Source organism: Poecile atricapillus, chromosome 22 (assembly GCF_030490865.1).
Source record: "Poecile atricapillus isolate bPoeAtr1 chromosome 22, bPoeAtr1.hap1, whole genome shotgun sequence".
NCBI lineage: Eukaryota > Metazoa > Chordata > Aves > Passeriformes > Paridae > Poecile > Poecile atricapillus.
In genome coordinates, this window is record NC_081270.1 from 7,622,749 (window position 1) to 7,647,990 (window position 25,242).

The window sequence follows — 25,242 nt, forward strand, 5'->3', positions numbered from 1 at the left end:
AGCCTCCCAGAGTCAGAAATTGGGGATGGGGACCCAAAAGCCTGTTGGGGTTGGAAACCAGGGACCCCAAAGCCTATTTGAGCTGGGAATTCAGGGATCCCAGGGACCCCAAAGCCTATTCGAGCTGGGAATTCAGGGATCCCAAACCCTGCTTGGGGTGAGGACCCCAAAATCTGCCAGGGCTGGGAACTGGAGACAGGGGGGCCAGGTCCTGCCAGGGTTGGGAATTGAGGACTCCAGGTCCTGCCAGGGTTGGGAATTAGGGACGGGGACCCCAAATCCTGCCAGCGCTGGGAACTGGGGGTCCCACAGCCCGTTGGAGATGGGAATTGGGGATGGGGGTCCTAGAGCCTGCTGGGGCTGCAAATTGGGACCTCAAGTCCCGCCAGTGTGGGAGCTGCTGAACCCCAAAGCATTCCAGTGTCAGCGATTAGGGATGGGGGCTCCAAGGCCTGGGAAAAGCGGCAGTTTGGGACCCCAGATCGTCCCGGTGTCATTAATTTGGGATGGGACCCCCAAAATCCGCACGAGCGGGGTCACCCCAGGCCCCCCCCCCCCCCCCCTCCCGCGCATGCGCAGCTGCGGCTGGGCGCGGTCCCACAGAGCCCCGCCCACACCGTGACGTCACGGCGAGGCGGAAGCGGCCGCAGGTGAGCGGCGGGGCCGCGTTTTTAAAGGGCCGGGGCGGGAACAATTCCTGAGGGAGAGGGGATGGCGTGAGGGGCTGTGTGGGGCTGTGTGGGGCTGTGTGGGGCTGTGTGGGGCTGTGTGGGGCTGTGTGGGGCTGTGTGGGGCTGTGTGGGGCTGTGTGGGGCTGTGTGGGGCTGTGTGGGGCTGTGTGGGGATGAGAGGGGCTGTGTGTGGGGTTATGAGGGGCTGTGTGGGGATGAGAGGGGCTGTGTGTGGGGCTGTGAGGGGCTCTGTGGGGCAGTGAGGGGTTGTGAGGGGCTGTGAGGGACATGGGGACACTCAGGGGCGTCAGGGACCCCCGACTGGGGCAGGGAACCCACAGGAGCCCGGTGGGGCCCTGTTCGGGTGCAGGGGGCAGGACCCTGTGGTGGGGTACAGGGGTGGCAGGGGGACACAGACACCCCCATGGTGGGGTCAGGGAACACATGGCAGGGTGGTGGGACCCCGGAGAGGGACACAGAGACCCCAGAGAGGGGCACAGAGACCCCAGAGAGGGGCACAGAGACCCCAGAGAGGGGCACAGGGACCCCAGAAAGGGGCACAGAGACCCCAGAGAGGAGCACAGAGACCCCAGAGAGGGGCACAGAGACCCCAGAGAGGGACACAGAGACCCCAGAGAGGGGTCAGGGACCCCATGGGAGGATGTAGGAACTCCACAGGGGGGACACAGACCCCATGGAAGGGGGTCAGGCATCCCACAGAGGGGTGTCAGGGACCCCATGGGTGGTTTTGGGGACCCCATGGGAGGATGCTGGGACGTGGGGGATGTTTTAGGGAACTGATGGAGGATTTAGGGACCCTGGGGTGAGGCCAGAAGGGGTCCCCAAAGCTGCGGGATGCAGTGACCCCATGAGGGAAGGGGGCTCCAGGTTTGGGGCCCATGGCAGAGCAGGACTGGGCGCTGGAGCCGGGCTGGCTTCTCTCCCCCGCCGGCCGCCCCTACCTGGACTCCATCCTGCACAAGAACCAGCGGAGAGTGTTCAGTGAGTGCCCCCCCCCCGAGCCCCCCAAAGCGGGCTCTCAGCCCCCCGGAGTCACCCTGAGCCCCCTCCCCAGGTCTGCTGGAGCGCCCTGCGCTGCCGCCCGCCCTGGCTGTCCCCACTGTCACCTACAAACTCTTCCTGGCCGGGAGAAGCGGCGTCGGCAAAACAGCGCTGGTGGCCTGGCTGGCGGGGACCCCCGGGCTCCTCGCCCACCACGAGACCCTGGGTACGGCCCGGGGGGACACCGGCTCCCGGGGGTCCCGGGGGTCCCGGGGGTGACGGTCCCCGCTGTCCCCGCAGGCATCGAGGCCACCACGGTTTTCTGGCCGGCCAAGCCCCGCGGCAGCGGCCGCCCCGTCCTGTTCCAGCTGCACCTCTGGGACTGCGGGGATGGAGCGCTCAGGAAGTTCGAGCACCTGCTGCCCGTGAGCTGGGGAGGCTTTTTGGGGTGGGGGGCACCCCCGGGAGCCCGCGGTGAGGGGGTGTCCCTGTCCCCAGGCCTGTAAGGAGGAGGCGGACGCTGCCCTGTTCCTGTTCTCCTTCACGGACCGCGCGTCCTTCGAGGAGCTGCCGGCGCTCATGGACCGTGTGCTGGGCCCCGGGGACCGCGACATCATCAGGATGGTCGTGGGCACCAAGTATCCTTTCGGGGGGTCCCCTTGCACCCCCAGGGCTCTCAGGGAACAGGCACACCTCATCACACCAGCACATTCCCGACTCCTGCCGACCTTCACGGGCTTTTGGGGGTTTTTTATAATGTGTTCATAGACCTTGTGTTCCTCCCCCTGCCCCAAAACGGGTTTGCACCCCCAGATTTCTCAGCGTTTGGTATCTCAGCAGGCTGAGAACGTGCACAAATCCTTACACCAATGGGTTCACAGCTCCTACTTATTTCTAGAGGATTTTGCCACCCTCAAGGAGATTTTTGGGGTGTTGGTGTCTCCCTTGACCCCACAATCAGGTTTGCACCCTCAGATTTCAAACCACTCAGTGCCTGGGCAGCCAGAGAACGCTCCCACCTCATTACACCCACACCTTCACAGCTCCCGGTGGATCTCGGGTGGTTTTGGGGGGATTTTCCGGGGTGTTGCTGTTTCCCTTGACCCTGTGTCCCCTCCCCACCCCAGATTCGACCTGGCCCCACACGCGGCCGTGACGGAGGGGGACGTTCGGGCCTTCGAGGGGAGGTGGGGGCTGCGGGTGCTGCGGGCCCGGGGGTCCCCGGGGGCCGGCGGGGCTCGGGCGGGGCTGGCCCAGGTCGCCCCCGTGCTGGACGCCCTGGTCGAGGGGCTCTGGCGGCGCGACCAAGTGACCGCCGGTGTCACCCCCGCCAGCACGGGGGACACTCCCAGCTGAACCCCCTCTCGGGGTGGGATTGGGGGGTGGGAGGGATAAAGGTGTTCTTTTGATAAAAGCGGTGATTTTCATAAAAAAAAAAAAAAGATGCTGGGTGGCCTTTTGACTCGATTCGGGATTGGGATGGGGGTTTGGGGGGGTTTGGGGTGAATGAGGTGCTGGGGTAATGAAGATTTGGGGGTGCTGGGGAGTGTGGGGTGCAATGGGATCATCAGGATTTGGGGTGCCGCAGATCCCGGGGGATTTGGGGTTCAGTGGCATCGTGGAATGGGGGTGCTGAGTCTCTTGGGGGATTTGGGTGCTGGGGGGTGTTGGGGGACTTGGCTGCAGAGGGGTTATGGGAACAGGGGGTGCAGGGTTTGGAGTGCTGTGGGGTTTGAGTTTCTTTGGGGTACTGAGGGATTTGGGGTGCTAGAGGTGATGGGATTGGGGTGCTGGGGGATTTGGGATGCTGCAGGGTTTGCGGTGCTGTGGGTGATGGGATTGGGGTGCTGTGGGATTTGGGGTGCTGCGGGGTTTGCGGTGCTGTGGGTGATGGGATTTGGGGTGCTGTGGGATCACGAGGACCGCTGGAGCTCGGGCAGCCCCCCCAAACCAGTTCACCCCGTACCCCCCAGTATGGAACTGGTGGGCGGGGGCGTGGCCGGTAGTAACGGCGCGGCCCCGCCCCCTGCAGCCATTGGCTGCCGCCCCCCCGCCCTTCCCACGCCGATTCATGAATGAAAGGGGAGGGGGCGGCATGGGGGGCGCGTTCACCCCTTCGTGCCCGGGCCCGGGGGGGTTCCCCGCGGTGCTGCGGAACCCCCGAGCCCCCTCCAGGGCCGCTCCCCACCTTGTGGGGAGCCCCCACACCCCCTCCCCTCCACCCCACCCCGGGGCGTGCGCCCTCCCAGTTCCGTACTGGTGCGTACTGGGAGCGGCTGCTGCGCCTTTAAGAGCGGGCGTGGCCGGTGACGTCAGCGGGGCATGAATGAACAGGAGCGGGCGCGCGCCCCGCACCCCCCGCACTCCCCGCGGGGCCGCCGCTCGTGGGGACCCCCCAAAAACCGCCCCGCCATGGCGGGCAGCCCCCCGAGCCTCACCCTCCTCCTCCTCACCGCCCTCAGCCCCCTGGCCGCCGAGGAAGGTGAGCCCCACACTTCGCTTTTATTGGGGGGGGCTGGGAAGGAGCACCCCAAAACTCCTTTATTGTGGGTACCCCCAAGGCTGGGCTGGTTTTGGGGTAAATTGGGGGGGTTTGGGGGCAGCTGAGAGGGTGGGGAGCGCTCTGGGGGTGAAGGGTGATGGGGGTTCCACCTTCCCCCCCCTCCCACGGTTTGGGGTGCGGTGGGGAATTCGCAAGTGCTGGAGCGCGGGTTTTGGGGGGGAAAGGGTTAAAATTTGAGGAAAAGTTGAGATGAGTGTGGAGAAGTTGAAATTAAAAGGGGAAAAGTTAAATTAAGGGGTGAAAGTTTAAGGGGAGTGAGTTAAAAAGGTGGTGGGGGGGTAAAAATACAAGGGGAGGGAGGCTAAAATACGGAGAGAACTGAAATAGAGGAAAAAAATAAACGGGGAGAGGGAAAAAAGATAAAATAAGAGGAAAACTGAGAGTTTGGGGCAACTTTTCCCATGCCGAGCGTCCGACTGACGCGCCGGGGCCTGATCCTGCCGGAAGCCCCCGAGGAGGCTGGCAGAGGCTTGAGGGTGGGGGGGATTAAAAAGTAAACCCCCCAAAAAGGGGAAAATCACCTTAAACTGGAGCGTTTCCCATGGGTGGTGCAGGGCCGGGTAGGATCCGGCCGGAGAGCTGGAAAACAATGTCAGGAAAATCCCAAAAATTTACTGGGAAAAAAAAACAAGCAGAGTCTCGGCCTCCACCTCCTAACCCTTCCCCCGGTGATTTTGGGGTTTAGTTTGGGAGGGTTGGGCGAAAGAAAAAGGGGGAAATTCACTTTTTTGTATATACATTTAATTTTTTTAAGATTAAGTTTCTGTAAACTCTGACGGGTTTTTTAATCCATCAGTTTCGAGGGTAAAGTGGAAGAATCCAGCCCCAAATGCAAATAAAGAGGCTGGAATGGAAAATACTCCCCAAAAGCTAAAAATGGGGTAAAAAATCCCAAAGTGAGGATTTTTGGAAGTGCCGGGGGGACAGCAGAGGGGGTCACTGTGGGATTTGGGGTGTGTTCCCAAAGTGCTGCTTCCCAGCAGGGAATATTGGGATTTGGGGTTTTAAAAGTGGTGCAGGGAAAGGGAGAGTGGTGGGATTTGGGGATTTAGGGGGGATTGGTTCCCTGCGGTGAGATCCTGTGGGAATTGGGGTGAGCTGAGGTGAGGAGGCGGTGAAAGAGGGAATGGAGCGGGATTGGGATTGGGATGGGATCCATTTGGGGATTGTTCTTGGGGTTCAGACTGAAACTGGAGAGGGAACGAGGTTGGGGTGAGGATGGGGATGAGATTCATTTTGGGGTTGGGATTTCATGAAGGCTGAGGTGGCAGTGGGATTGGGATGGGGAGGGGAATGGGAACGGAGGGGATGGGATTGGGATGGGGAGGGGAATGGGAACGGAGGGGATGGGATTGGGGTTCACTTTGGGAATGGGAACGGAGGGGATGGGATTGGGGTTCACTTTGGGAATGGGAACGGAGGGGATGGGATTGGGGTTCACTTTGGGAACGGGATGGGGCTCGGCTCGGGACACGGATTGGGATCGGGGTTAGGGCAGGGGACAGGGGACAGGGCATGGATGCAGCCGGGAATGGCAGCGGGACGCGGCTCCGGAGCGCGGGGGTGGCTCTGGGGCTTGGTGGCCACATTCACGGTGGCACTGGAGGTGGTGGCGACCGAGCCGGGTGACGAAGGCGACGGGGAATTTGATGATGATGATGATGGTGGTGGCGGTGGGTGCAGGTGGCTCCCGGGACGGTGCTGCGGCCCCGGCGCTGTCCCGGGAGCTCCAGCCCCGGGATTGTCCCCGGAGCCACCCCCGGGGGCACCCGCAGGGAACCCCCGCCCGCTCCGGCCCCGGCTCCCGCCGCTTTCCGCTCTCCGGAGGCTGGCGGGGGGGATTTCCAGCCTCAGGAAAACCGGGATATCCGCCCCGGCATCCTTCCTGAGCCCGGGCACGGCGCGGGGGGGACGCTGCAGCCCCCCGGCTCCCCCCGGGCAGGTTTGGGGTCCCCCCGGGCAGGTTTGGGGTCCCCCCGGGCAGGTTTGGGGTCCCCTCCGGGCTCGGAGGTGCCTCGAGCTCGTCCGTGCTCAGCCGGGGGAGCTGGGGGGGTCCCTCCGCCCCGAAATCGCCCCCGTCCCGCCGGACCCACCTCGCTGAATCCGGGCGTCCGGGCACATTCCTGGGGGGTGATTCACCGGGGGGGCCCCGCTCCCTCCCCGGGCTCCTCTTCCTCCTCTTCCTCTCCCGGCGCTGGATCCGGCCACCGCCCTCGGCGTGCCAGGGCAGGAACCGCCGGGCCCTGCGGCTCCCCCGCCTCTGGGGGCGGCCCCGGGGGCTTCTGACAGCGGGACCTGCCGGCACTGGGGGGATCCGGGGGTCAGGGGACCCGGCTGGGGCCCGGGACTGCCTGCGGCTCTGGGGATGTCTGTGGGAACGAGGAGGATCCGTGGGGGTACCCAGGGGTCTTCAGAGCATCTGTGGAACCTCCTGGCATCCGTGGGTGCCCGGGATATCCGTGGGTGCCCGGGACATCCGTGAATTTCAGGGACATCTGTGGGTCCCAGGAGTGTTTGCACATCCTGAGGACTTCCATGGGGCTGTCCGTGGGTCCTGGGGGATGGACATCCAAGGGCCGAAGGGGTGTGTTGGTGGCACCTGCAGGTCCTGGGGCTGTCCACGGGTGCTGGTGGCATCTCCTGACATCCCTGTCCTCTCTCCTCTCCTGCAGTGGTGCTGCTGGACTTTGCCAAGGCCCATGGGGAGCTGGGCTGGCTCACCCAGCCCTACGGAAAAGGGGTGAGCACCCACAGATCCAGCAGTGGGATGGGGAACGGGGACAGCTGTGGAGGAGCTCAGTGGGGATGGGGACATCTTTGGGGACCTTGACAGGAGTGGGGATGAGGATATCCATGGGAATAGAGACATCCATGGGGACAGGCATGGGGGCACCCATGGGAATGGGGACAAGAGCATCCATTGGGAGGGACCTCCACAGGAACCTGCCCCAGGCGTGAGGACCTCCATGGGCATGGGGACAGCGACACCCGTGGGGTTGGAGACCTCCACTGGGATTGGGATGGGGCCCTCCGTGGGACCAGAACACCCGTGGGGATGGACACGGGGACATCCATGGGGTTGGGGACCTCCGTGGGGATGGGGACAGGGGACCGTGCCTCAGTTTCCCCCCATAGCCGCGTTTCTGTCTCCGGGGACAGTGGGACCAGCTGCAGAACGTCCTCAACGACTCCCTGATCTACATGTACTCCGTGTGCAACGTCCTGGAGGGCGAGCAGGAGAACTGGCTCCGCACCAACTGGATCTACCGCGGCGTGGCCCAGCGCATCTTCATCGAGCTGCAGTTCACCGTGCGCGACTGCAACAGCTTCCCCACGGCCGGCGGCGGCTCCTGCAAGGAGACCTTCAACCTCTACTACGCCGAGTCGGACGTGGATTACGGCACCAACTTCCAGAAGCGGCAGTTCAGGAAGATCGACACCATCGCCCCGGACGAGATCACCGTCCAGGAGGATTTCACCGCCCGCAACGTGAAGCTCAACGTGGAGGTGCGCTCGGTGGGGCCGCTCCACAGGAAAGGTTTCTACCTGGCCTTCCAGGACCTGGGCGCCTGCGTGGCGCTGCTCTCCGTGCGCGTCTACTACAAGCGCTGCCCGGCCGTGGTGCGGGGCATGGCGCGGTTCCCCGAGACCGTGGCCGGCGCCGACTCGCAGACGCTGGCCGAGGTGCGGGGCTCGTGCGTGGCCGAGGCGGTGGCCGAGCAGGCGCCGGCCCTGCACTGCAACGCCGACGGCGAGTGGCTCGTGCCCATCGGGGAGTGCCTGTGCCGCGCCGGCTTCCAGAGCCTGGGAGACGCCTGCCAAGGTATGGAGAGGGGTAAACTGAGGCAGCGAGGGGTGTCCGAGGATGGGCCAGCCTGGGGCGTGCCCGGGGTGGAGTGGGAGGGAAGAGGAGTGGGGGTTTGGCCCCGTTATTCCCAATCCTGGATCCTCAGCCTTGAGTGCAGTGAGTGTGGAAGGGCTCAGCTGGAGAAGGGTGGGGCAGTGACTGCAAAAATGAGGTGAAATGCCCTAAAAATCCCCACGTTTGGAGTTGGAGAAATGAGGTTTTGGCTCCAAAATTCCCAGTCCTGGAGCCTCACCTTTCCACCTCACCAGTGGGAGCCACATTCAGTGAGGGTGGGAGAGCTCAGACAGGTGAAGGGTGGGCCAGGGGAATCCCAATAAAGCAGAATATAATAAATACGATCAAATACCCTAAAATTCCCCATTTGGGAATTCCACCTCTCTGGGAGCTTGGGGGGTGCTTCCAGGCGCCGATCCAGCGGATTTGGGGTCTCACCGGTGTCACTTTGCGTGTCCCCCCCAGCGTGTCCCCCCGGCACCTTCAAGGCCGCGGTGTCCTCGGGGGGCTGCCAGCCCTGTCCCCCCCACACCCTGCCCGCCCCGGCCGCCGCCGCCGCCTGCCCGTGTGAGGAGGGATTTTACCGGGCCCCCGAGGACCCCGCGGAGCATCCCTGCACCCGTAAGTCACCTGTGGATGGGGGGGACTCACTGAGGTGACAGGCACCGCCCTGACCCCGCCCTGTGTCCCCCGCAGGTCCCCCCTCGCCCCCCCAGGCTGTCACAGCCCTGGGGCTGGGGGCTGCGGTGCAGCTGCGCTGGGCCCCCCCCGCTGACCCCGGTGGCCGCGAGGACGTCACCTACAGCATCAGCTGCGAGCAGTGCTGGCCCGAGAGCGGCGAGTGCCGGCCCTGCGACGGGGGGCTCCGCTTCTCACAGCCCCCCCGGGGGCTCGCGGGGACGGAGGTCACCGTCACCGACCTGGAGCCGCACGTCAACTACACCTTCACCGTGGAGGCCCGGAACGGGGTGTCCCCCTACAGCCACCAGCGCAGCGTGGCCAGCGCCACCATCAGCGTCAACCAGACAGGTGAGGGGACACCTGCAGCTCTCACACCTGCCCTCCGTGCTGGGGACACATCTGCGGTGTCACTGTCCCCCACAGGAACACCTCTGTGATTTTCCCATCTCCCATGGGGACACCTCCTTGGTGTTGGGGACCCTCTGGGGACACCTCAGTCACGTCCCTCTGTGTCCCCACGGCAGAGCCCCCCCGGGTGACATCAGTGAGCCTGGATGGACGGACGGCCACCAGCCTGGTCCTGTCCTGGACGGTGCCACTGCGGCAGCAGAGCCGGGTCTGGAAGTACGAGGTCACCTACAGCAAGAAGGTGACCCAGGCTGACACCCCCAAACCCACCCCTCCATCTGTGTCACCTCCATCTGTGTCACCTCCATCTGTGTCACCTCCATCTGTCACCTCCATCCTTGCCCCCAGCTGTGTCACCTCCATCAATGCATCTCCATCCATGTCATCCCCCCATCCATGCCACATCCATCCTTGTCCCCATCCCTGTCACCTCCCCATCCCTGTCACCTCCATCCCTGCCCCATGTGTGTCCCCTCCCCATCCATGTCACCCCTCCATCCACGTCACCTCCGTCCGTGTCCCTCCCATGTTCATCCCTCTGTCCATGTCACCTCCATCCCTGCCCCATCCATGTCACCTCCCCCACATCACCTCCCTCTTTGCCCCACCCTGGCCACCCCTCCCTGTGTGTCACGCCGGTGTCACCCTGCCGTGTCCCCAGGTGGACGAGAACAGCTACTCGGTGCTGCGCTGCGAGGGCACCTCGGTCACCCTGCCCAAGCTGTCCCCAGCCACCGCCTACGTGGTTCGTGTCCAGGCTCTCACCGCCGACGGCCACGGGGCCTTCAGCCCCCAGCACGAGTTCGAGACGCTGCCCGAGGGTGAGGAGGGGCCGGGGGGTGTCGGGAGCGCGGGGTGGGGGCTCCAGGGGGCTCCTGCAGGGACCTCACCTGGATGTCCCCGCAGATTCCGAGGCCATGGCATCCACCGCCGTCATCACCGGCAGCGTCGCCGGCATCGTCTTTGTTGTCCTGCTCTTGGCCGCTCTCCTCTACGTCCTCCGGCGGTAAGGGGACAAGCCCCACCCAGACCCCCCAAAAAAAACCCCAAAATGTCATTGTCCCACCACCGAGTGTGGGCGAGGGACGATTTTTTGGGACAAAACCTTGTTTTTCCACAGGAGGAGGAGGTCACGGCCGCGCCAATCCGCCGAGGACGTCTACTTCTCCAAGTCAGGTGAGGCAGGGGACAGTGGGGACAGCGGGGACGGGCGGGGGGTCACAGGCGTGGTGACCCCCTCCTTGACCCCCACAGACCAGCTGAAGCCCCTCAAGACCTACGTTGACCCCCACACCTACGAAGACCCCAACCAAGCCATGCTCAAGTTCACCACCGAGATCCCCCCGTCCTTCATCACCCGCCAGAAGGTCATCGGCGCCGGTAGGTGGCTTTGTCCCCCCAGAGACACCCCGAAATCGGGGTGGGGCAGGGGGTCTGAGGGCACCCCACGTTCTTGGGAGCAGGTGAATTTGGGGAGGTGTACAAGGGCACCCTGAAGCGCGGCAGGAAGGAGGTGCTGGTGGCCATCAAGACGTTGAAGGTGGGCTACACCGAGAAGCAGCGCGTGGACTTCCTGAGCGAGGCCACCATCATGGGGCAGTTCTGCCACCCCAACATCATCCGCCTTGAGGGCGTCGTCTCCAAGTGTGAGTGGCCTCTCCATCCTGTCCCCTCCCAAAAAAACACCCCGATTTCCCAGCAAAACGCCTCAAAAAACTGATATTAAAAATAGGCTGTTTTGAGCAATGACACAAAGGGGAATTTGGGGGATTTGGGTGTTTTTGGGGGATGAGGTCGGGGATTTTTTTGGGGAGGGAATTCAGGTTTATTTGGGAGGTTTTATGGGGAGCTTAGGGGATTTTTGGAGGAGTTGGGGGAGTTATTTAGGGTTTTGGCTGTTGGGGTTTATTGGGGTCTGTAAGGGGTTTTAAACATTTTTATTGTTTTGGAGAGAATTGGAAGGGTTTGGGGTTTTGGGGGTGGTTGGAGTTTCTGGTTGTTTTTGAGGGGTTGGAGTTGTTTTGGGGGGTTGAGTTTTTTTGAGGGGCATTGGGCATTTGGGGGTTAAAGGATTTTGGGAGGGCTTGTGGGAGGTTTAGAGATTTTATGGGGGTGACTTTTTGGGGGGGCTTGGAGGAATATTTTTTGGGGTTTTTACCTGTTTTGGGGTCTTTCTGTACAGACAAGCCCTTCATGATCATCACAGAGTACATGGAGAACGGGGCGCTGGACAAATTCCTGCGGGTAGGTGACACGTGGTGGCAACAACCACGGGGTGATGGAACCTCCAACACCCACCACGGGAGGTGGGACAACAGGTGGATTCCAGGCTGGATTCTCCCCTTTTCCCAGGAAAAAGAGGGTGAATTTGGCGTCATCCAGCTGGTGGGGATGCTGAGGGGCATCGCCGCTGGCATGAAGTACTTGGCAAACATGAACTACGTCCATCGCGACCTGGCCGCCAGGAACATCCTGGTGAACAGCAACCTGGTGTGCAAAGTGTCTGATTTCGGGCTCTCGAGGGTGCTGGAGGATGACCCTGAGGCCACCTACACCACCAGTGTGAGTGTCACTGCGGCCAGGGAGCCAGGGAGGGGCTGGCCAAGGCCAGGGAGTGCTTGGTTCTGTTGGGGGGTTGAACACTGTGGCTGATTGTCCATCACGGTGTTGGGGTGGTGGAACACGGTGGGTGATTGTCCATCACGGTGTTGGGGTGGTGGAACACGGTGGCTGATTGTCCATCACGGTGTTGGGGTGGTGGAACACGGTGGCTGATTGTCCATCACGGTGTTGGGGTGGTGGAACACGGTGGGTGATTGTCCATCACGGTGTTGGGGTGGTTGAATGTGGTGGGTGATTGTCCATCACGGTGTTGGAGGGGTTGAATGTGGTGGGTGATTGTCCATCACGGTGTTGGGGTGGTGGAACACGGTGGCTGATTGTCCATCACGGTGTTGGAGGTGTTGAATGCAGTGGCTGATTGTCCATCACGGTGTTGGGGTGGTGGAACACGGTGGGTGATTGTCCATCACGGTGTTGGGGTGGTGGAACACGGTGGGGGATTGTCCATCACGGTGTTGGGGTGGTTGAATGTGGTGGCTGATTGTCCATCACGGTGTTGGGGTGGTGGAACACGGTGGCTGATTGTCCATCACGGTGTTGGGGTGGTGGAACACGGTGGCTGATTGTCCATCACGGTGTTGGGGTGGTGGAACACGGTGGCTGATTGTCCATCACGGTGTTGGGGTGGTGAAACACGGTGGGTGATTGTCCATCACGGTGTTGGGGTGGTGGAACAAGGTGAGGTGGCTTTCTGGGGACGCAGGGTTGACCCCAGTGTTGCTGTAGGGCGGGAAGATCCCAATCCGATGGACAGCACCCGAAGCCATCTCCTACCGCAAGTTCACCTCAGCCAGCGACGTCTGGAGCTACGGCATCGTCATGTGGGAGGTGATGTCCTACGGCGAGCGGCCCTACTGGGAGCTCTCCAACCACGAGGTGGGTGCACAGCCAGGGCCAGCTGGGACAAGGCTGGGATCAACCTGGGAGAGCGGGAGGTGTCCCTGCCCAGGGCAGGGGCTGGAATGAGACGAGCTTTGAGGTCCTTCCAACCCAAACCATCCTGGGCTTCTGTTAATGAACACCTTCTCTGGGGGACCATCCCTGATCCTCCTCCTCCTCACAGGTGATGAAGGCCATCAACGAGGGTTTCCGCCTCCCGGCGCCGCTGGACTGTCCCTCGGCCATCTACCAGCTGATGATGCAGTGCTGGCAGCAGGAGCGCAGCCGGCGCCCCAAGTTCACCGACATCGTCAGCATCCTCGACAAACTCATCCGGGCCCCTGAGTCCCTCAAGGCACTGGCAGATTTCGACCCCCGGTGGGTGTGGGGAGCACCAGGATGGGGTGGGGGGTGAGAAGAGGGTTTCATTTCTCCAATATTTTTGTGCCCTCACCTTTCTCCATATTTTTTGCACCTTCCATTTGCGCGTTATTTTTTTACCTCCTTCCATTCCCACATAGTTTTTTGCAAAGTTTGATTTCTGCATCATCTTTTCACCCTTCTGTTTCCACATCATTTCCCCAGATTCTGCTTTTCACTGTTTGTTTTTTTGCCTGTTTCTATTTTTACACCGTTTTTCCGTCCGTCTCTGCAGCGTGTCCATCCGGCTGCCCAGCACCAGCGGCTCCGAGGGCGTCCCGTTCCGCTCGGTCCCGGAGTGGCTGGAGTCCATCCGGATGCCCCAGTACACCGAGACCTTCATGGCCTCGGGCTACAGCACCATCGAGAAGGTCCTGCAGATGACCGGCGAGTGAGTCCCTGTCCCTGTGCTGTCCCATGGATGTTCCCAGCCTGGCCCCTCCAGCTCCCGCGGGACTGGGATGTGCTGGGAACGGAAACCACTTCCGTGGCCTTGGTGGCCCGAGGGATGGGATAAAATTAGATGTTCCTTGGCTGGAGAGGCTGGGATGAGCTGTGTCAGTCTGTCCATCCCTTGGGATGAGCTGTGTCCATCCATCCATCGGTCAGAATGAGCTGTGTCAGTCTGTCCATCCCCCAGGATGAGCCGTGTCCATCCATCCGTCCCTTGGGATGAGCCGTGTCCATCCATCCACCCATCCATCCATCATCCATCCATCATCCACCCATCCATCCATCCATCATCCATCCATCCATCATCCATCCATCCATCATCCATCCATCATCCATCATCCATCCATCATCCATCCATCATCCATCATCCATCCATCATCCATCCATCATCCATCCATCATCCATCCATCATCCATCCATCCATCAATCATCCATCATCCATCCATCATCCATCATCCATCCATCATCCATCATCCATCCATCATCCATCCATCATCCATCCATCCATCATCCATCCATCCATCATCCATCATCCATCATCCATCATCCATCCATCCATCATCCATCATCCATCCATCCATCATCCATCATCCATCATCCATCATCCATCCATCCATCATCCATCCATCCATCATCCATCCATCATCCATCCATCATCCATCCATCCATCCATCCATCATCCATCCATCCATCCATCATCCATCCATCATCCATCCATCATCCATCCATCCATCCATCCATCATCCATCCATCCATCCATCATCCATCCATCCATCATCCATCATCCATCCATCATCCATCCATCATCCATCCATCCATCATCCATCATCCATCATCCATCATCCATCCATCCATCATCCATCCATCATCCATCCATCATCCATCCATCATCCATCCATCCATCCATCATCCATCCATCATCCATCCATCATCCATCCATCATCCATCCATCATCCATCCATCCATCATCCATCCATCATCCATCATCCATCCATCATCCATCCATCATCCATCCATCATCCATCCATCCATCATCCATCCATCATCCATCCATCATCCATCCATCATCCATCCATCCATCATCCATCCATCATCCATCATCCATCATCCATCCATCATCCATCCATCATCCATCCATCATCCATCCATCCATCCATCCATCATCCATCCATCATCCATCCATCCATCATCCATCCATCATCCATCCATCCATCCATCCATCATCCATCCATCCATCATCCATCCATCATCCATCATCCATCCATCATCCATCCATCCATCATCCATCCATCATCCATCCATCCATCCATCATCCATCATCCATCCATCATCCATCCATCATCCATCCATCCATCATCCATCCATCCATCCATCATCCATCATCCATCCATTATCCATCATCCATCCATCCATCCATCCATCATCCATCCATCATCCATCCATCCATCATCCATCATCCATCCATCATCCATCATCCATCATCCATCCATCATCCATCCATCCATCCATCCATCATTCATCCATCATCCATCCATCCATTATCCATCATCCATCCCTTGGGATGAGCCGTGTCCACCCTCCCATCCCTCCCCACCCCCAGGACGCTGCTCCTGGGGCCCCCCCAATCCTGGGCTGTGTCTCCAGCCCCTCCCAGCCCCGTTCCCGTTGATCCCAACTCCCTCTTCCCCGTTTTCCCAGGGACATCAAGCGGATCGGGGTGCGCCTGCCGGGCCACCAGAAGCGCATCGCCTACAGCCTGCTGGGGCTGCAGGAGCAGGCAGCGGCCGGGGGGGCCCCGGGCTGACCCCCACCCCCAGAACGCCGCGTGAAGACCCCCCCTCCTCCCCGAGGGGTTTATTTATTGTCTCTGTAATTATTGAGGGTTTTTGTACTGTTATCGATTCTGTCCCCACGCCTGGGGATGAAACGGGTGCTGCCACTTCCCTCCCCTCTAAAAAAAAATGGAATTTCAAGCTCGTTTGGAGCTGGGGGAGGGATTTTTCTTCTTCCTTTCCCCCCCACATTTCAAGAAAAAAAGGGCTCAGTCCCAAAACTGATTTATTTTTACTTTTTTTCCTCCCTATTTATTCCTTTCCCACTGGGTTTTTTGGGTGGTTTTGTTCCCCTTTTAAGGCTGATCTGCCAGTGTTGCCTTGTATTTTTTAAACCTAATTTATTCTATTTTTGTATATTTATTGCAAAGAATTAAAGGTTGTGTCAGGTTTGGGAGAGAAAAAAAAAGGGGGAAATTTAAAAAAAAAAAAAAAAGGGATTTTTATTTTCCCCCTTTTTTCATGGATTTATGGGGATTTTTGTGGGGTTTTGAATAAATATATGTGCTTTTTGGTTTTCTAGAATATTGTGTTTTCCTACTGGTTCACAGAGATTGAGGGACTTTGAGAGGCGTAGAGAGGAGTTTTCCCCTGGATTTTAGGGGTTTAAAAGGCATTTTTAAGAGGGTTTTAAAGGGGTTTTTTAAGGTGTTTTAGGATTTTTAAAGGGTTTGTGGGGCATTAAGGGGGAGTTAAGGGAGGGTTTAAAGTTTTGGGGGGTTTTAGACATTTTAAGATTTTTTTAAGGAGTTATCAGGGTTTGTAAGGGGGGGTTAGGGACTTTAAAGGGGTTTAAAGTTATTTTTTAAGGGAGCTTAATGTTTTTTAAGGGGTTTATTTAGGGATTTTTTGGGGTGTTAAAGAGTTTTAAAAGCGAGGGGGTTTAGGGGTTTTAATGGGGCTTTAAATGGGTTTAAAACGGTTTTTTAAGGTCGTTTAAACAAGTTAAAGACGCTTTCTTCAGGGGTTGACACCTTTTTAGGGGGTTATCATGGATCTGAAGGGTTTTCACAGGGCTCTGGGAGTGTTTCCCATCCGGGGCCTCTTTCCCCAGCAAAACCCAGCAGGAATTTGGCCTCTCCATCCCCGGCCGCTCCCCGAAGCCAAAGCCCGGCCTCGCCGGCTGCCCGGAGCCTGCAAATGACTGGGTAGGAAAAACTGCGGAAAAAGGGGATTTGGAGATTTTTTTTCTGCCCCAAACCATAATGAGGGACGGGCGGCACCGACACCGCGCTGCCACAGCCGCGGTTTTGGGGGGGTTTCGCCACATTTTGGGGGCGTTTTGGGTGTCACGAGTTTTTTGGTCTCTGCTCTGGTGGTGGCTCAAAGTCCAGACTGGGGGGGACACCCCGGGCTGGGGGGGACACCCCGGGCTGGGGGGGACACCCCGGGCTGGGGCTTCTGACCCCCATTATTGCCCCCACGGGGAAACTGAGGCACGGGGACAGCGGGGTTTTTGGGGGGCCGCTCCCCTCGCTCCTCCCTGGAGCCCAGCCCAGCTCCTGCCCCACTTTTGGGGTGTCTCCCTGGCTCTGACCCCGCTTCACCCGCCCTGTGCCTGGCCCGGGCATGCACGCCCTGCCCAACCTGCCCTGCCGCGCCTAATTAACCCCGCGGGCTTAATTAGGGCTTTGTTAGCGCCCAAACCCGCTGTGCCCCGGTCCGGGGGTCACCGGAGTGTGGGGGGGGGCTCTGCCTCCCTACTCCCCCCGGATTCGGGGGTCACTAAACACCCACCCCATCATTAATCACAGTAATTAAAATAAGGACAATTATGTGCTGGTAATTTCAGAGTGGGGCAGAGAGGGGTGGTGCAGAGACTGGGGCACCTCAGCGCGTGTCCTGGGCACTTTTGGGGTGATTTGGGCGGTTTTAAGCGTTGTTGTTGTTGTTGGGTTTGGGAGGGGGCGACTCCCCCCCAGCAGAAACCGGCGGGGCTGGAGGAGGAGGAGGAGGAGGAGGAGGAAGCGTTTATGCATTTAATGCAAACAGGCATTTAATGCACAGCAGGCTCTGCTGGCAGAGCCCCCAGCCCACACCCCCCACACCATCTGGGGGGGTCAGGACACCCCCGTTTCCATGGGGGTGCCCCCGGGGTCCCAAAACATCACTTGGGGTCAGCGAGGTCCTCGATCGCTCTCCGCAGCTGGAATAGAGGGGACAGGGGAGGTGGAAGGGGACAGGGGAGGTGGAAGGGGACAGGGGAGGTGGAAGGGGACAGGGGAAGTGGAAGGGGACAGGGGAAGTGGAAGGGGACGGAGGAGGTGGAAGGGGACAGGGGAAGTGGAAGGGGACTCTCCCCCAATTTTTCCTTCTCCTTTTCCCCCCTTTCCAGTTCCCTTTTTCCATCCCATTCTCTCCCCTCTCACCTCTGTCCTGCTCACGGCCCCCACCAGCTCCCCAGAGCGGGTGACAAAGACTCTCTGCAGCTTCAGCAGCTGGAAGAGGTGATAGGCCTGGGAAAGGGACACGGGGACACGTGGGGACAGAGCCACCCCCGCCGTGTCCCCTCGGTGTGACACGGGCCTGGGGGGCTCCCAGGACACGATTTCCTGCCCCAAACCTGATGCAAGGAGGTCCACGGGGAGAGCTGGAGCATGATGGGCTCGATGGTGCAGTCGTCCCCGAGCGTCCCCACGGCGGCCAGCTTGAGGAAGGTGACGTGTTCATTTTGGGGTGGAAAAGCAGCTTTTTGGGTGTGGTAGGGTAACCCCCACCCCATTTACCTTCTCCCCCTGGGGGGCCTGGGGGTGCTTGTGGCTCTGGAGGAAGGTGACCAGCTGGGACCTGCTGATGGTGCCCACCAGAGTGGGGGACCCTGGAAAGAGGGGACAGTGTGGGGACACCAGGGAGAGGTGCTGGGGACACCAAGGGGACAGCGGGATGAGGGTGTGAGGACAGTACAGGGACAGAGTGGGAATATCGAGGGGACAACATGGGGACACCAAAGGGGATGGGGACAGCTCTGGAGCAGTGCAGGGACACCGTGGGGATGGCACAGGAACACTGAGGTGGCACCGTGGCAATACTGAGGGCTCAACATGAGGACACGGGACAGGCTGGGAGTGTCACAGGACCCCGTGAGAGCGGGGTGGGGACACTGCAGGAGCTCCCCGTAGGGACAGCGTGGGCGTGGTGTGGACAGAGCACGGGAACATCCAGTGGGCACTGGGGGGACACCATGGGGACAGCATGAGGAGACACAGAAGGGCCACCACAGGGCCAGGGAGTGGTGACAGTGACCCCCCCAGACCCCACATCCCACCTGTGCTCTCCACCACGGGGTACTCTGCATCGGCAGAGGCGTCCAAGGCCACCAGCACCTCCTGGAAGCCGTCCCCCTTGGCCAAGGCCACCACCCGGCGCTCCATGAACTCCTCCACCGCCACTTGGTAGGAGCTGGTGAGCACAAAAGCCCCAAGTTGCCGTCGTTTCCTGGGGAATGCCCGCCAGAGGTGGGTTCTGGGGCGGGGGCTCACGCGATGTGCCGGCTGCGGATGGGGGGCAGGTAGGGCAGCTTCTTGACGATGATGGTGGCGTCGTAGAAGGACGGTTGGTTCTTCTGGGTGATGGCGTTGGCCACCATCACGGCCAGCACGGTGGGCAGGACGTGGCCCAGGTGCCCGGTGGCCTCACACACCAGCAGGGCCGTGGACACCGAGTGCGTCACCGAGCCCGAGAACGCGGCTGCGCCTGGCAGGGGCACGGGGGGGTCAGGGGACAGGGGGGGTGTCCCCCTGCCCGTGGGGGTGTCCCCCAGTCCCCCAGACTCACCAGCCAGGGCGTAGCCAGCAGGAATAATGGGCCGTGGGGGTCCCTCTGAATGGAGCCCCCGTGGGAAGAGCAGGGCCACCACCTCCCCCATCAGGCGCCCAATGGCTGCTCCTAAAATCGGGGGAGGAGGGAAGGTGGGGAGACCCCAGGGGCCCCCCAGGAAATGGTGGTGGTAGAGGTAACCCCCCTCCTGGAGCTGGGTGTACCCCTGTACCCCCAGGCTGGATGTGCCCCCCTCCAGGCCTGGATATCCCCACTCCGAGGGCTGAAGGAACCCCCTGCACCCCTCTCCTGGCTGTCCCTCCCTGTGTCCCCTCCCCTGGCTGTCCCTCCCCATGTCCCCCCTCCCCTGGCTGTCCCTCCCTGTGTCCCCTCCCCTGGCTGTCCCTCCCTGTGTCCCCTCCCCTGGCTGTCCCTCCCTGTGTCCCCTCCCCTCCCCTGGCTGTCCCTCCCCATGTCCCCCCTCCCCTGGATGTCCCTCCCCATGTCCCCCCCTCCCCTGGCTGTCCCCCCCAGGTCCCCCCAGCCCCCTCCTCACCGTAGATGAAGATGGGCATGAAGTACCCGGCTGGCAGGGGCAGGGTGGTGGCCAGGGTCAGCATCCAGAACTGGGGGGGCAGCGGACACGGGGGGGTCACCCCATGGGGCCACCACCTTGGGGGGCCCACCCTGAGGCTGGGGGGGGGACAAGGTCACCTTCATGAGCAGGAAGAAGGTCAAGGTGCCATAGATGGTGGCAGAGGGATGGGCCCACTCCTGCCAGAGCCCCCAGGGCTCGGCCACCCCCGAGGCGTTGGGGGCCAGCGAGCCCCAGGTGCGGTTGTCGAAGAGGGAGGTGAGATATTCCTTCATGGTGAGCTGCACGGACGGACAAACGGACACCCTGAGCCCCCGCTGGGAGGTTTTGGGGTCCCCAGGGAGCCCCCAGGTGTCCCCACTCACCCTGGAGGCCATGAACTGCCCCAGGCCGGGGGGGAAGGTGATGGAAGCGAGGAGCAGCACCACCAGCACCGTGTACAGGGGTTTGCTGCAGGGGGGACACGGGCAGCTGGACACGTGGGAACGGACGGACAGAGGGACAGGGGGACCCAGGACAGCCGGGGTGGGGGGGTTAGGGGGGACATGGGGGTACCCAGGGCCAATGGGAGGGACAGGGTGGCCACCCAGGGTGGATGGAGTGGGGTGAGCAGTGGGGGGGGATATGGGGACACTTGGGGTGCAGGGAGGGGACAGAGGGACGTGTGGGGGTGTGTGGGGTGGATGAAGGGGATGCACGGACGGCCAGAGGGCACGGGGAGGACATACGGACACTCAGAGTGGATGGGCAGGGTATGGGGAGGGGACACAGGGACGGACACAGGGACAGACACAGGGACAGACACAGGGACAGACAGGGACACACAGACAGCCGGGCTGTAGGGAAAGGACACAGGGACACTCAGAGTGGATGGGCAGGGTATGGGGAGGGGACACAGGGACAGACACAGGGACAGACACAGGGACAGACACAGGGACAGACCCAGGGACGGACCCAGGGACGGACACAGGGACGGACACAGGGACAGACAGGGACACGCAGACAGCCGGGCTGTAGGGACGGACACAGGCACGGACACAGGGACAGACACAGGGACAGACACAGGGACGGACACAGGGACGGACACAGGGACGGACACAGGGACGGACACAGGGACAGACACAGGGACGGACACAGGGACGGACACAGGGACGGACAGACAGCCGGGCTGTAGGGAAAGGACACAGGGACACGCAGGGCGTGCATGGCATGGACACAGAGGGTGCAGACAGACAGATGGACGGACGCCCAGTACGGACTCGGTGGCCAAGAGCTTGGCTGTCAGCCGGTTCCTCCTCACGGCCACCATCAAGCAGCGCTGGCAGAAGAGGTAAGCACAGGCCACGAGCCCACAGATGGTCCTGTGAGGAGAGGGCAGGTAGGGCACGGGCAGGGCACGGACAGCACCCCAAAAACACACCCTCCGTACCCCAAAATCAGGAAAAAGAAGGTCTCCAGGAGGTCAAAGGGAAAATCAATCTTGAGGTCGCTCTTGAAAACAGCAGCGATGGTTTCTGGGAGCGGGGACAGGAATGAGGGTGAGGGTTTGGGGGTGAGAACCCCAAAAATGCCACGGGGGGAGGGTAAAGGGGAGGAGGGGGCACGTTCTGCCTGCCCTGCCTTGCCTTGGTCTCTGTTGAACACGGCCAGGAGTTTGAACATGAAGGCCCCGCAGGTGGCGGCGAAAAAGCCGCGCCAGTAATCCCGCACGGCAAAGTGGGGGGACATCACCTCGATGCTGAAAAGCACCCCTGGAAAAACGGGAAAAGGGATCAGGGCGAGGTTTAGGGGGGCCCAGGGTGGGATTAGGGGGGTCCTCACCGCTGATGGGTGCGCCGAAGACTGAGGCCACCCCTACAGCTTGAGCTGCCACCAGCATCTCGTGCTGCTTGAATTTGTTCTGTAGGGTGAGGAGGATTAAACCCCGGCTTTTTTTGGGGGGTAAAATCAAATCCCTCCATTAATTTTTTGGGCGTGGCACCCCCACCTCATACTCCCTCGTGACCGTGGTCCTCATCTTCCCCAGATACGCCGCGGCCATGGCGGAGAGGTGGACATAGGGACCCTGGGGGGGACACGGGGCTGAGCATCCCCCCCAGCCTGGCTCCAGCTGAAACCACCGGGGGTTTGGGGGCTCAGAAGGGGATCCCTCACCACTTTCCCAAGGAACACGGTGCTGCCGCACGACAGGGTGCAGGTCAGCCCCACCACCTTGGCTCCGAAGTTGTGGATGGCCAGGTAATCCTCCAGCAGCACGCCCATCAGGATGGTCTTCAGCTCCGGGATGCCGGAGCCTGGGGTGGAGGGGGCGGGATCCAACTTGGAGGGGTCCCTCGTTTTAGCGAGGGGGTGTTTTAGGGAGGCAGGAGGTTGGGGTGCAGCTGGCTCACCTCCGGAGTGCGGGGTGATGCTCTGGGAGAAGCCGGTGGAGAAGGTGGCCAGGGCCGTGGGGTACAGGGTCCACGAGAGGTACTTGAGCACCGCGATGTCCCCGATCTCTTGGTACAGCCACATGTGGGCTGGAGCAGAGGTGTCGGGAGGGGAGGTGCAGCCCCCCAAAGCCCCCCTCCATATTCTGGGTGAACCCCCCGACGCTCCCCCGGGCTCCCCTCTTTTACCCGCTTGGAGCCTGGCGACGACGATGTCGGTGGTGAAGCTGATGGTGGCCATGAGGACCCCCAGAATGAAGAGGAAGTACCAATCCTCCCCCACGCGGAACAGCTGCCGCTTCACCCACTCCAAGCACCCTGCGAGGGGGTAAAACAGGGCGCTGACCCCCCCAAAAAACACCCCCACCCCCAGACTCCCCCTTTTTGGGTGGGGGTCTCACCTCGGACCCTCCTCCGGGCGGTGGGGCAGGGTCTCCAGCTGTGCTCCGACACCAGCACCCTCTCCTCCTCCCCCTTTTCCCCCCGCAGCCCCTCGGGGCCGGGGCGCTCCATCCCAGGCTCGTTTTTTGTGTTTTTGGGGTCTGCACCCCCCGAGCCGCGCTCCCGCCTGGGCTCCGCTGCCCGACTGAGATCGAGCTCATTAAAAACGACCTTGACGAATCCCACGGACCCGCTCGGGCCGGAGCGAGCCGGGTTTCCTCCCCCTTCCTCCACCCCAGTCCCAACGTACATCCCGCGGCGGGGAGGATTTAATAAGTATTTTAATTAATTATCGTGATTATTCCTTAATAATGGGCATTGCATTCCATGGCGTTGAGCTGGGGGGAGCGGGGGGGGGACGGAGAGGGGAAAAATTTCCACCGTCTCCGGCGCAAGACCTAAATTTAGCCGGTTTTACGAGAGGTCTGGCAGGCGGCCGGGAGCCTTAACGAGGCTTTAAAAAGCTCGTCAAGCCGAAATATCCCGAAATAACCGATCCGGCGTCGCCTTCGCCGGGAGGAGAAGGAGGAAGGGGGTCCCGCTCTTGCCCCCGGGGGTCGCAGGTGGTGGCAGGCAGTGGGTGAAGGTGAAGGTGAAATCCTCGCCCTCCGGCACCATGGAGCTTTTCGGGAGCTTTGTCCGGCCCCACGGGGAGACCTTGGGGTTCCCAGGTGAGTTTGGGGCGCACTCAGGGGGTATTTTTGGGGGGATCCTCAGCAAGCCGTGGCTGTGACCCCCCCCAAACGCTGTCGGGCAGCTCGCCCCGGTAACACGGGCGTGGTGAAGACCCTGGGGAACACCTATCAGTTCACGGTGGATGTCAGCGACTTCGCGCCCGAGGACATCATCGTCACCACCTCCAACAACCAGATCGAGGTGCACGCAGAGAAGGTGGGTGCTCCCTGCTCACCCCTAAAGCGGGGGACCCCAAAATCCTCCCCGGGGGATGCGGGGACCACCCAGATCCCGCCCAATTCCCGAACAGCTGCGGCCGCAACCCCAGCGGCGTTTAATTCACCGTTAATTAACGGGGACCGCAGGGAATAATGAGTCCCTATTCCGCACCCCAAAATCGCCTCTTTTCACCCGTTTCTTTTTCTCTCCCAGCTGGCCACGGATGGCACCGTCATGAACACGTTCACCCACAAGTGCCAGCTGCCCGAAGATGTGGACCCCACGTCCGTGTCATCCTCGCTGGGGGATAACGGGATGCTGACGATCCGGGCTCAGCGCCGGCCGGCCAAGCACTCGGAGCACGTCCAGCAAACCTTCCGGACTGAGATCAAGATCTGAGGGCTCGGGGGGCTCCTTTCCCCCTCCCCAGCACCCCCCATTTCCCTCCCTCGCTAATTAAATGGGTGATTTCGGAATGAGGTGGGATGTGGGGTAGGGAATGGGAACGCTCCCTCCGCAGTGGGGTCAGACCTGCGGTGATCGTGTCCCGTCACCCACCGGAGAAATTCCGGACGGGACTCCCAGCTCCGGCAATTTTTAGCTGGCGCGTGTTGAGGGGTGAGATCCAGCGTGCCAAGAATCCTGCCGGGAGCCAGCTTCCCTTCCCAACCCTCCGCCAGAGCCTGTCTTTGTATATAGAGCTTGGGATAAATTATTGGCAACGTCTGACTGCCGCCTTCTCCGTTTTGTTGGGTTTTTTTGTATTTCCTTGATGCTTTACCCACCAGCAGGGGTGTGTGTTCAGACCCCAGGGGTGTCTCGGAAAGGGATATTCTGCCATCCCGACAGAATCCCGCACCCGGAGCCGCTCGGGCGCCCGCTGCCCTGTTTATTTCCAGCCCGGGGTGACTCATTTCTTCCCCGATCTCTATTTCTGAGCCATCCCCTCAGCTGTCGGGCTGCCGACCCACCTGGAAGGGCACCAAACCCTCCTCCCCTCGCCCACCCTCGCCCACCAGCGCCCTGGGGATGGCACAGGCCGGGATGACGGCCCCAAAACCGAGCGTTTCTCCTCGGGGAAGGGCAGAACCTCCCTGAGGGCTCGGCTCGGTGTGTGCACCCACAACAGCGAGCGCCGGCCGCCTGTTTATGGCTACACACGGCTGCTGTGGCCGTGCCCGAGCCACTCGTGACTGCAATCAGAGCTCTGGCAGCGTCCCAGGCTCGGCTGCGGGCACTCAGGGCACTGTTCCCGCAGGAGGAAGGGTTAAAAGTGAAGAGTGGAGCTGCTGCGGGCACTCAGGGCACTGTTCCCGCAGGAGGAAGGGTTAAAAGTGGAGAGTGGAGCTGCTCCAGGCACTCAGGGCACTGTTCCCGCAGGAGGAAGGGTTAAAAGCGGAGAGTGGAGCTGCTCCAGGCACTCAGAGCGCTGTTCCCGCAGGAGGAAGGGTTAAAAGCAGTGAGTGGAGCTGCTCTGGGCACTCAGGGCACCGTTCCCGCAGGAGGAAGGGTTAAAAGTGGAGCTGCTCTGGGCACTTAGGGCACTGTTCCCGCAGGAGGAAGGGTTAAAAGCAGTGAGTGGAGCTGCTCTGGGCACTCAGAGCACTGTTCCCGCAGGAGGAAGGGTTAAAAGTGGAGCTGTTCTGGGCACTCAGAGCACTGTTCCCCGCAGGAGGAAGGGTTAAAAGCAGTGAGTGGAGCTGCTCCGGGCAGGAAAAGGCTCGGGGAGTTCGC

General features: G+C 61.0%; 4 protein-coding genes across 5 annotated transcripts; 3 read left to right on the forward strand and 1 right to left on the reverse strand.

The window, feature by feature from the left end:
* The first annotated feature begins 607 nt into the window (after positions 1 to 607).
* Positions 608 to 3,087, forward strand: CPLANE2 (ciliogenesis and planar polarity effector complex subunit 2). Of its 2 annotated transcripts, XM_058855223.1 has the most exons (6): positions 608 to 650; positions 1,560 to 1,673; positions 1,747 to 1,899; positions 1,974 to 2,098; positions 2,172 to 2,311; positions 2,801 to 3,087. In XM_058855223.1, exons 2-6 carry the CDS (start codon positions 1,571 to 1,573, stop codon positions 3,027 to 3,029), a joined length of 750 nt encoding a protein of 249 aa, XP_058711206.1. In that variant the 5' UTR covers positions 608 to 650; positions 1,560 to 1,570; the 3' UTR covers positions 3,030 to 3,087. The 2 variants fall into 2 exon arrangements, with proteins under 2 accessions (XP_058711206.1, XP_058711207.1); XM_058855224.1 differs by lacking the exons at positions 608 to 650; positions 2,801 to 3,087 and adding an exon at positions 2,635 to 2,793 and having other exon boundaries at positions 1,314 to 1,673.
* A 900-nt stretch (positions 3,088 to 3,987) lies between these two features.
* EPHA2 (EPH receptor A2) lies at positions 3,988 to 16,088 on the forward strand. The gene is made up of 17 exons (XM_058855189.1): positions 3,988 to 4,155; positions 6,909 to 6,976; positions 7,396 to 8,059; positions 8,564 to 8,719; positions 8,795 to 9,127; positions 9,304 to 9,428; positions 9,849 to 10,008; positions 10,094 to 10,193; positions 10,308 to 10,363; positions 10,442 to 10,567; positions 10,651 to 10,833; positions 11,370 to 11,431; positions 11,540 to 11,749; positions 12,536 to 12,685; positions 12,873 to 13,066; positions 13,344 to 13,499; positions 15,260 to 16,088. The coding sequence occupies exons 1-17, from the start codon at positions 3,996 to 3,998 to the stop codon at positions 15,363 to 15,365; spliced, it is 3,009 nt and encodes a 1,002-aa protein (XP_058711172.1). The 5' UTR covers positions 3,988 to 3,995; the 3' UTR covers positions 15,366 to 16,088.
* A 1,262-nt stretch (positions 16,089 to 17,350) lies between these two features.
* On the reverse strand, positions 17,351 to 22,940 carry LOC131587379 (chloride channel protein ClC-Kb-like). Its single transcript, XM_058855195.1, has 18 exons — positions 22,575 to 22,940; positions 22,363 to 22,491; positions 22,135 to 22,263; positions 21,899 to 22,038; positions 21,732 to 21,809; positions 21,566 to 21,644; positions 21,174 to 21,495; positions 21,004 to 21,105; positions 20,110 to 20,194; positions 19,864 to 20,025; positions 19,706 to 19,775; positions 19,168 to 19,278; positions 18,873 to 19,086; positions 18,659 to 18,792; positions 18,120 to 18,211; positions 17,957 to 18,040; positions 17,763 to 17,849; positions 17,351 to 17,539 (listed from the first exon to the last, which is right to left on the reverse strand). Exons 1-18 carry the CDS (start codon positions 22,864 to 22,866, stop codon positions 17,501 to 17,503), a joined length of 2,349 nt encoding a protein of 782 aa, XP_058711178.1. The 5' UTR covers positions 22,867 to 22,940; the 3' UTR covers positions 17,351 to 17,500.
* Positions 22,941 to 23,090: 150 nt separating this feature from the next.
* HSPB7 (heat shock protein family B (small) member 7) lies at positions 23,091 to 24,234 on the forward strand. Its single transcript, XM_058855226.1, has 3 exons — positions 23,091 to 23,285; positions 23,372 to 23,505; positions 23,722 to 24,234. The coding sequence occupies exons 1-3, from the start codon at positions 23,231 to 23,233 to the stop codon at positions 23,905 to 23,907; spliced, it is 375 nt and encodes a 124-aa protein (XP_058711209.1). The 5' UTR covers positions 23,091 to 23,230; the 3' UTR covers positions 23,908 to 24,234.
* Positions 24,235 to 25,242: the final 1,008 nt, after the last annotated feature.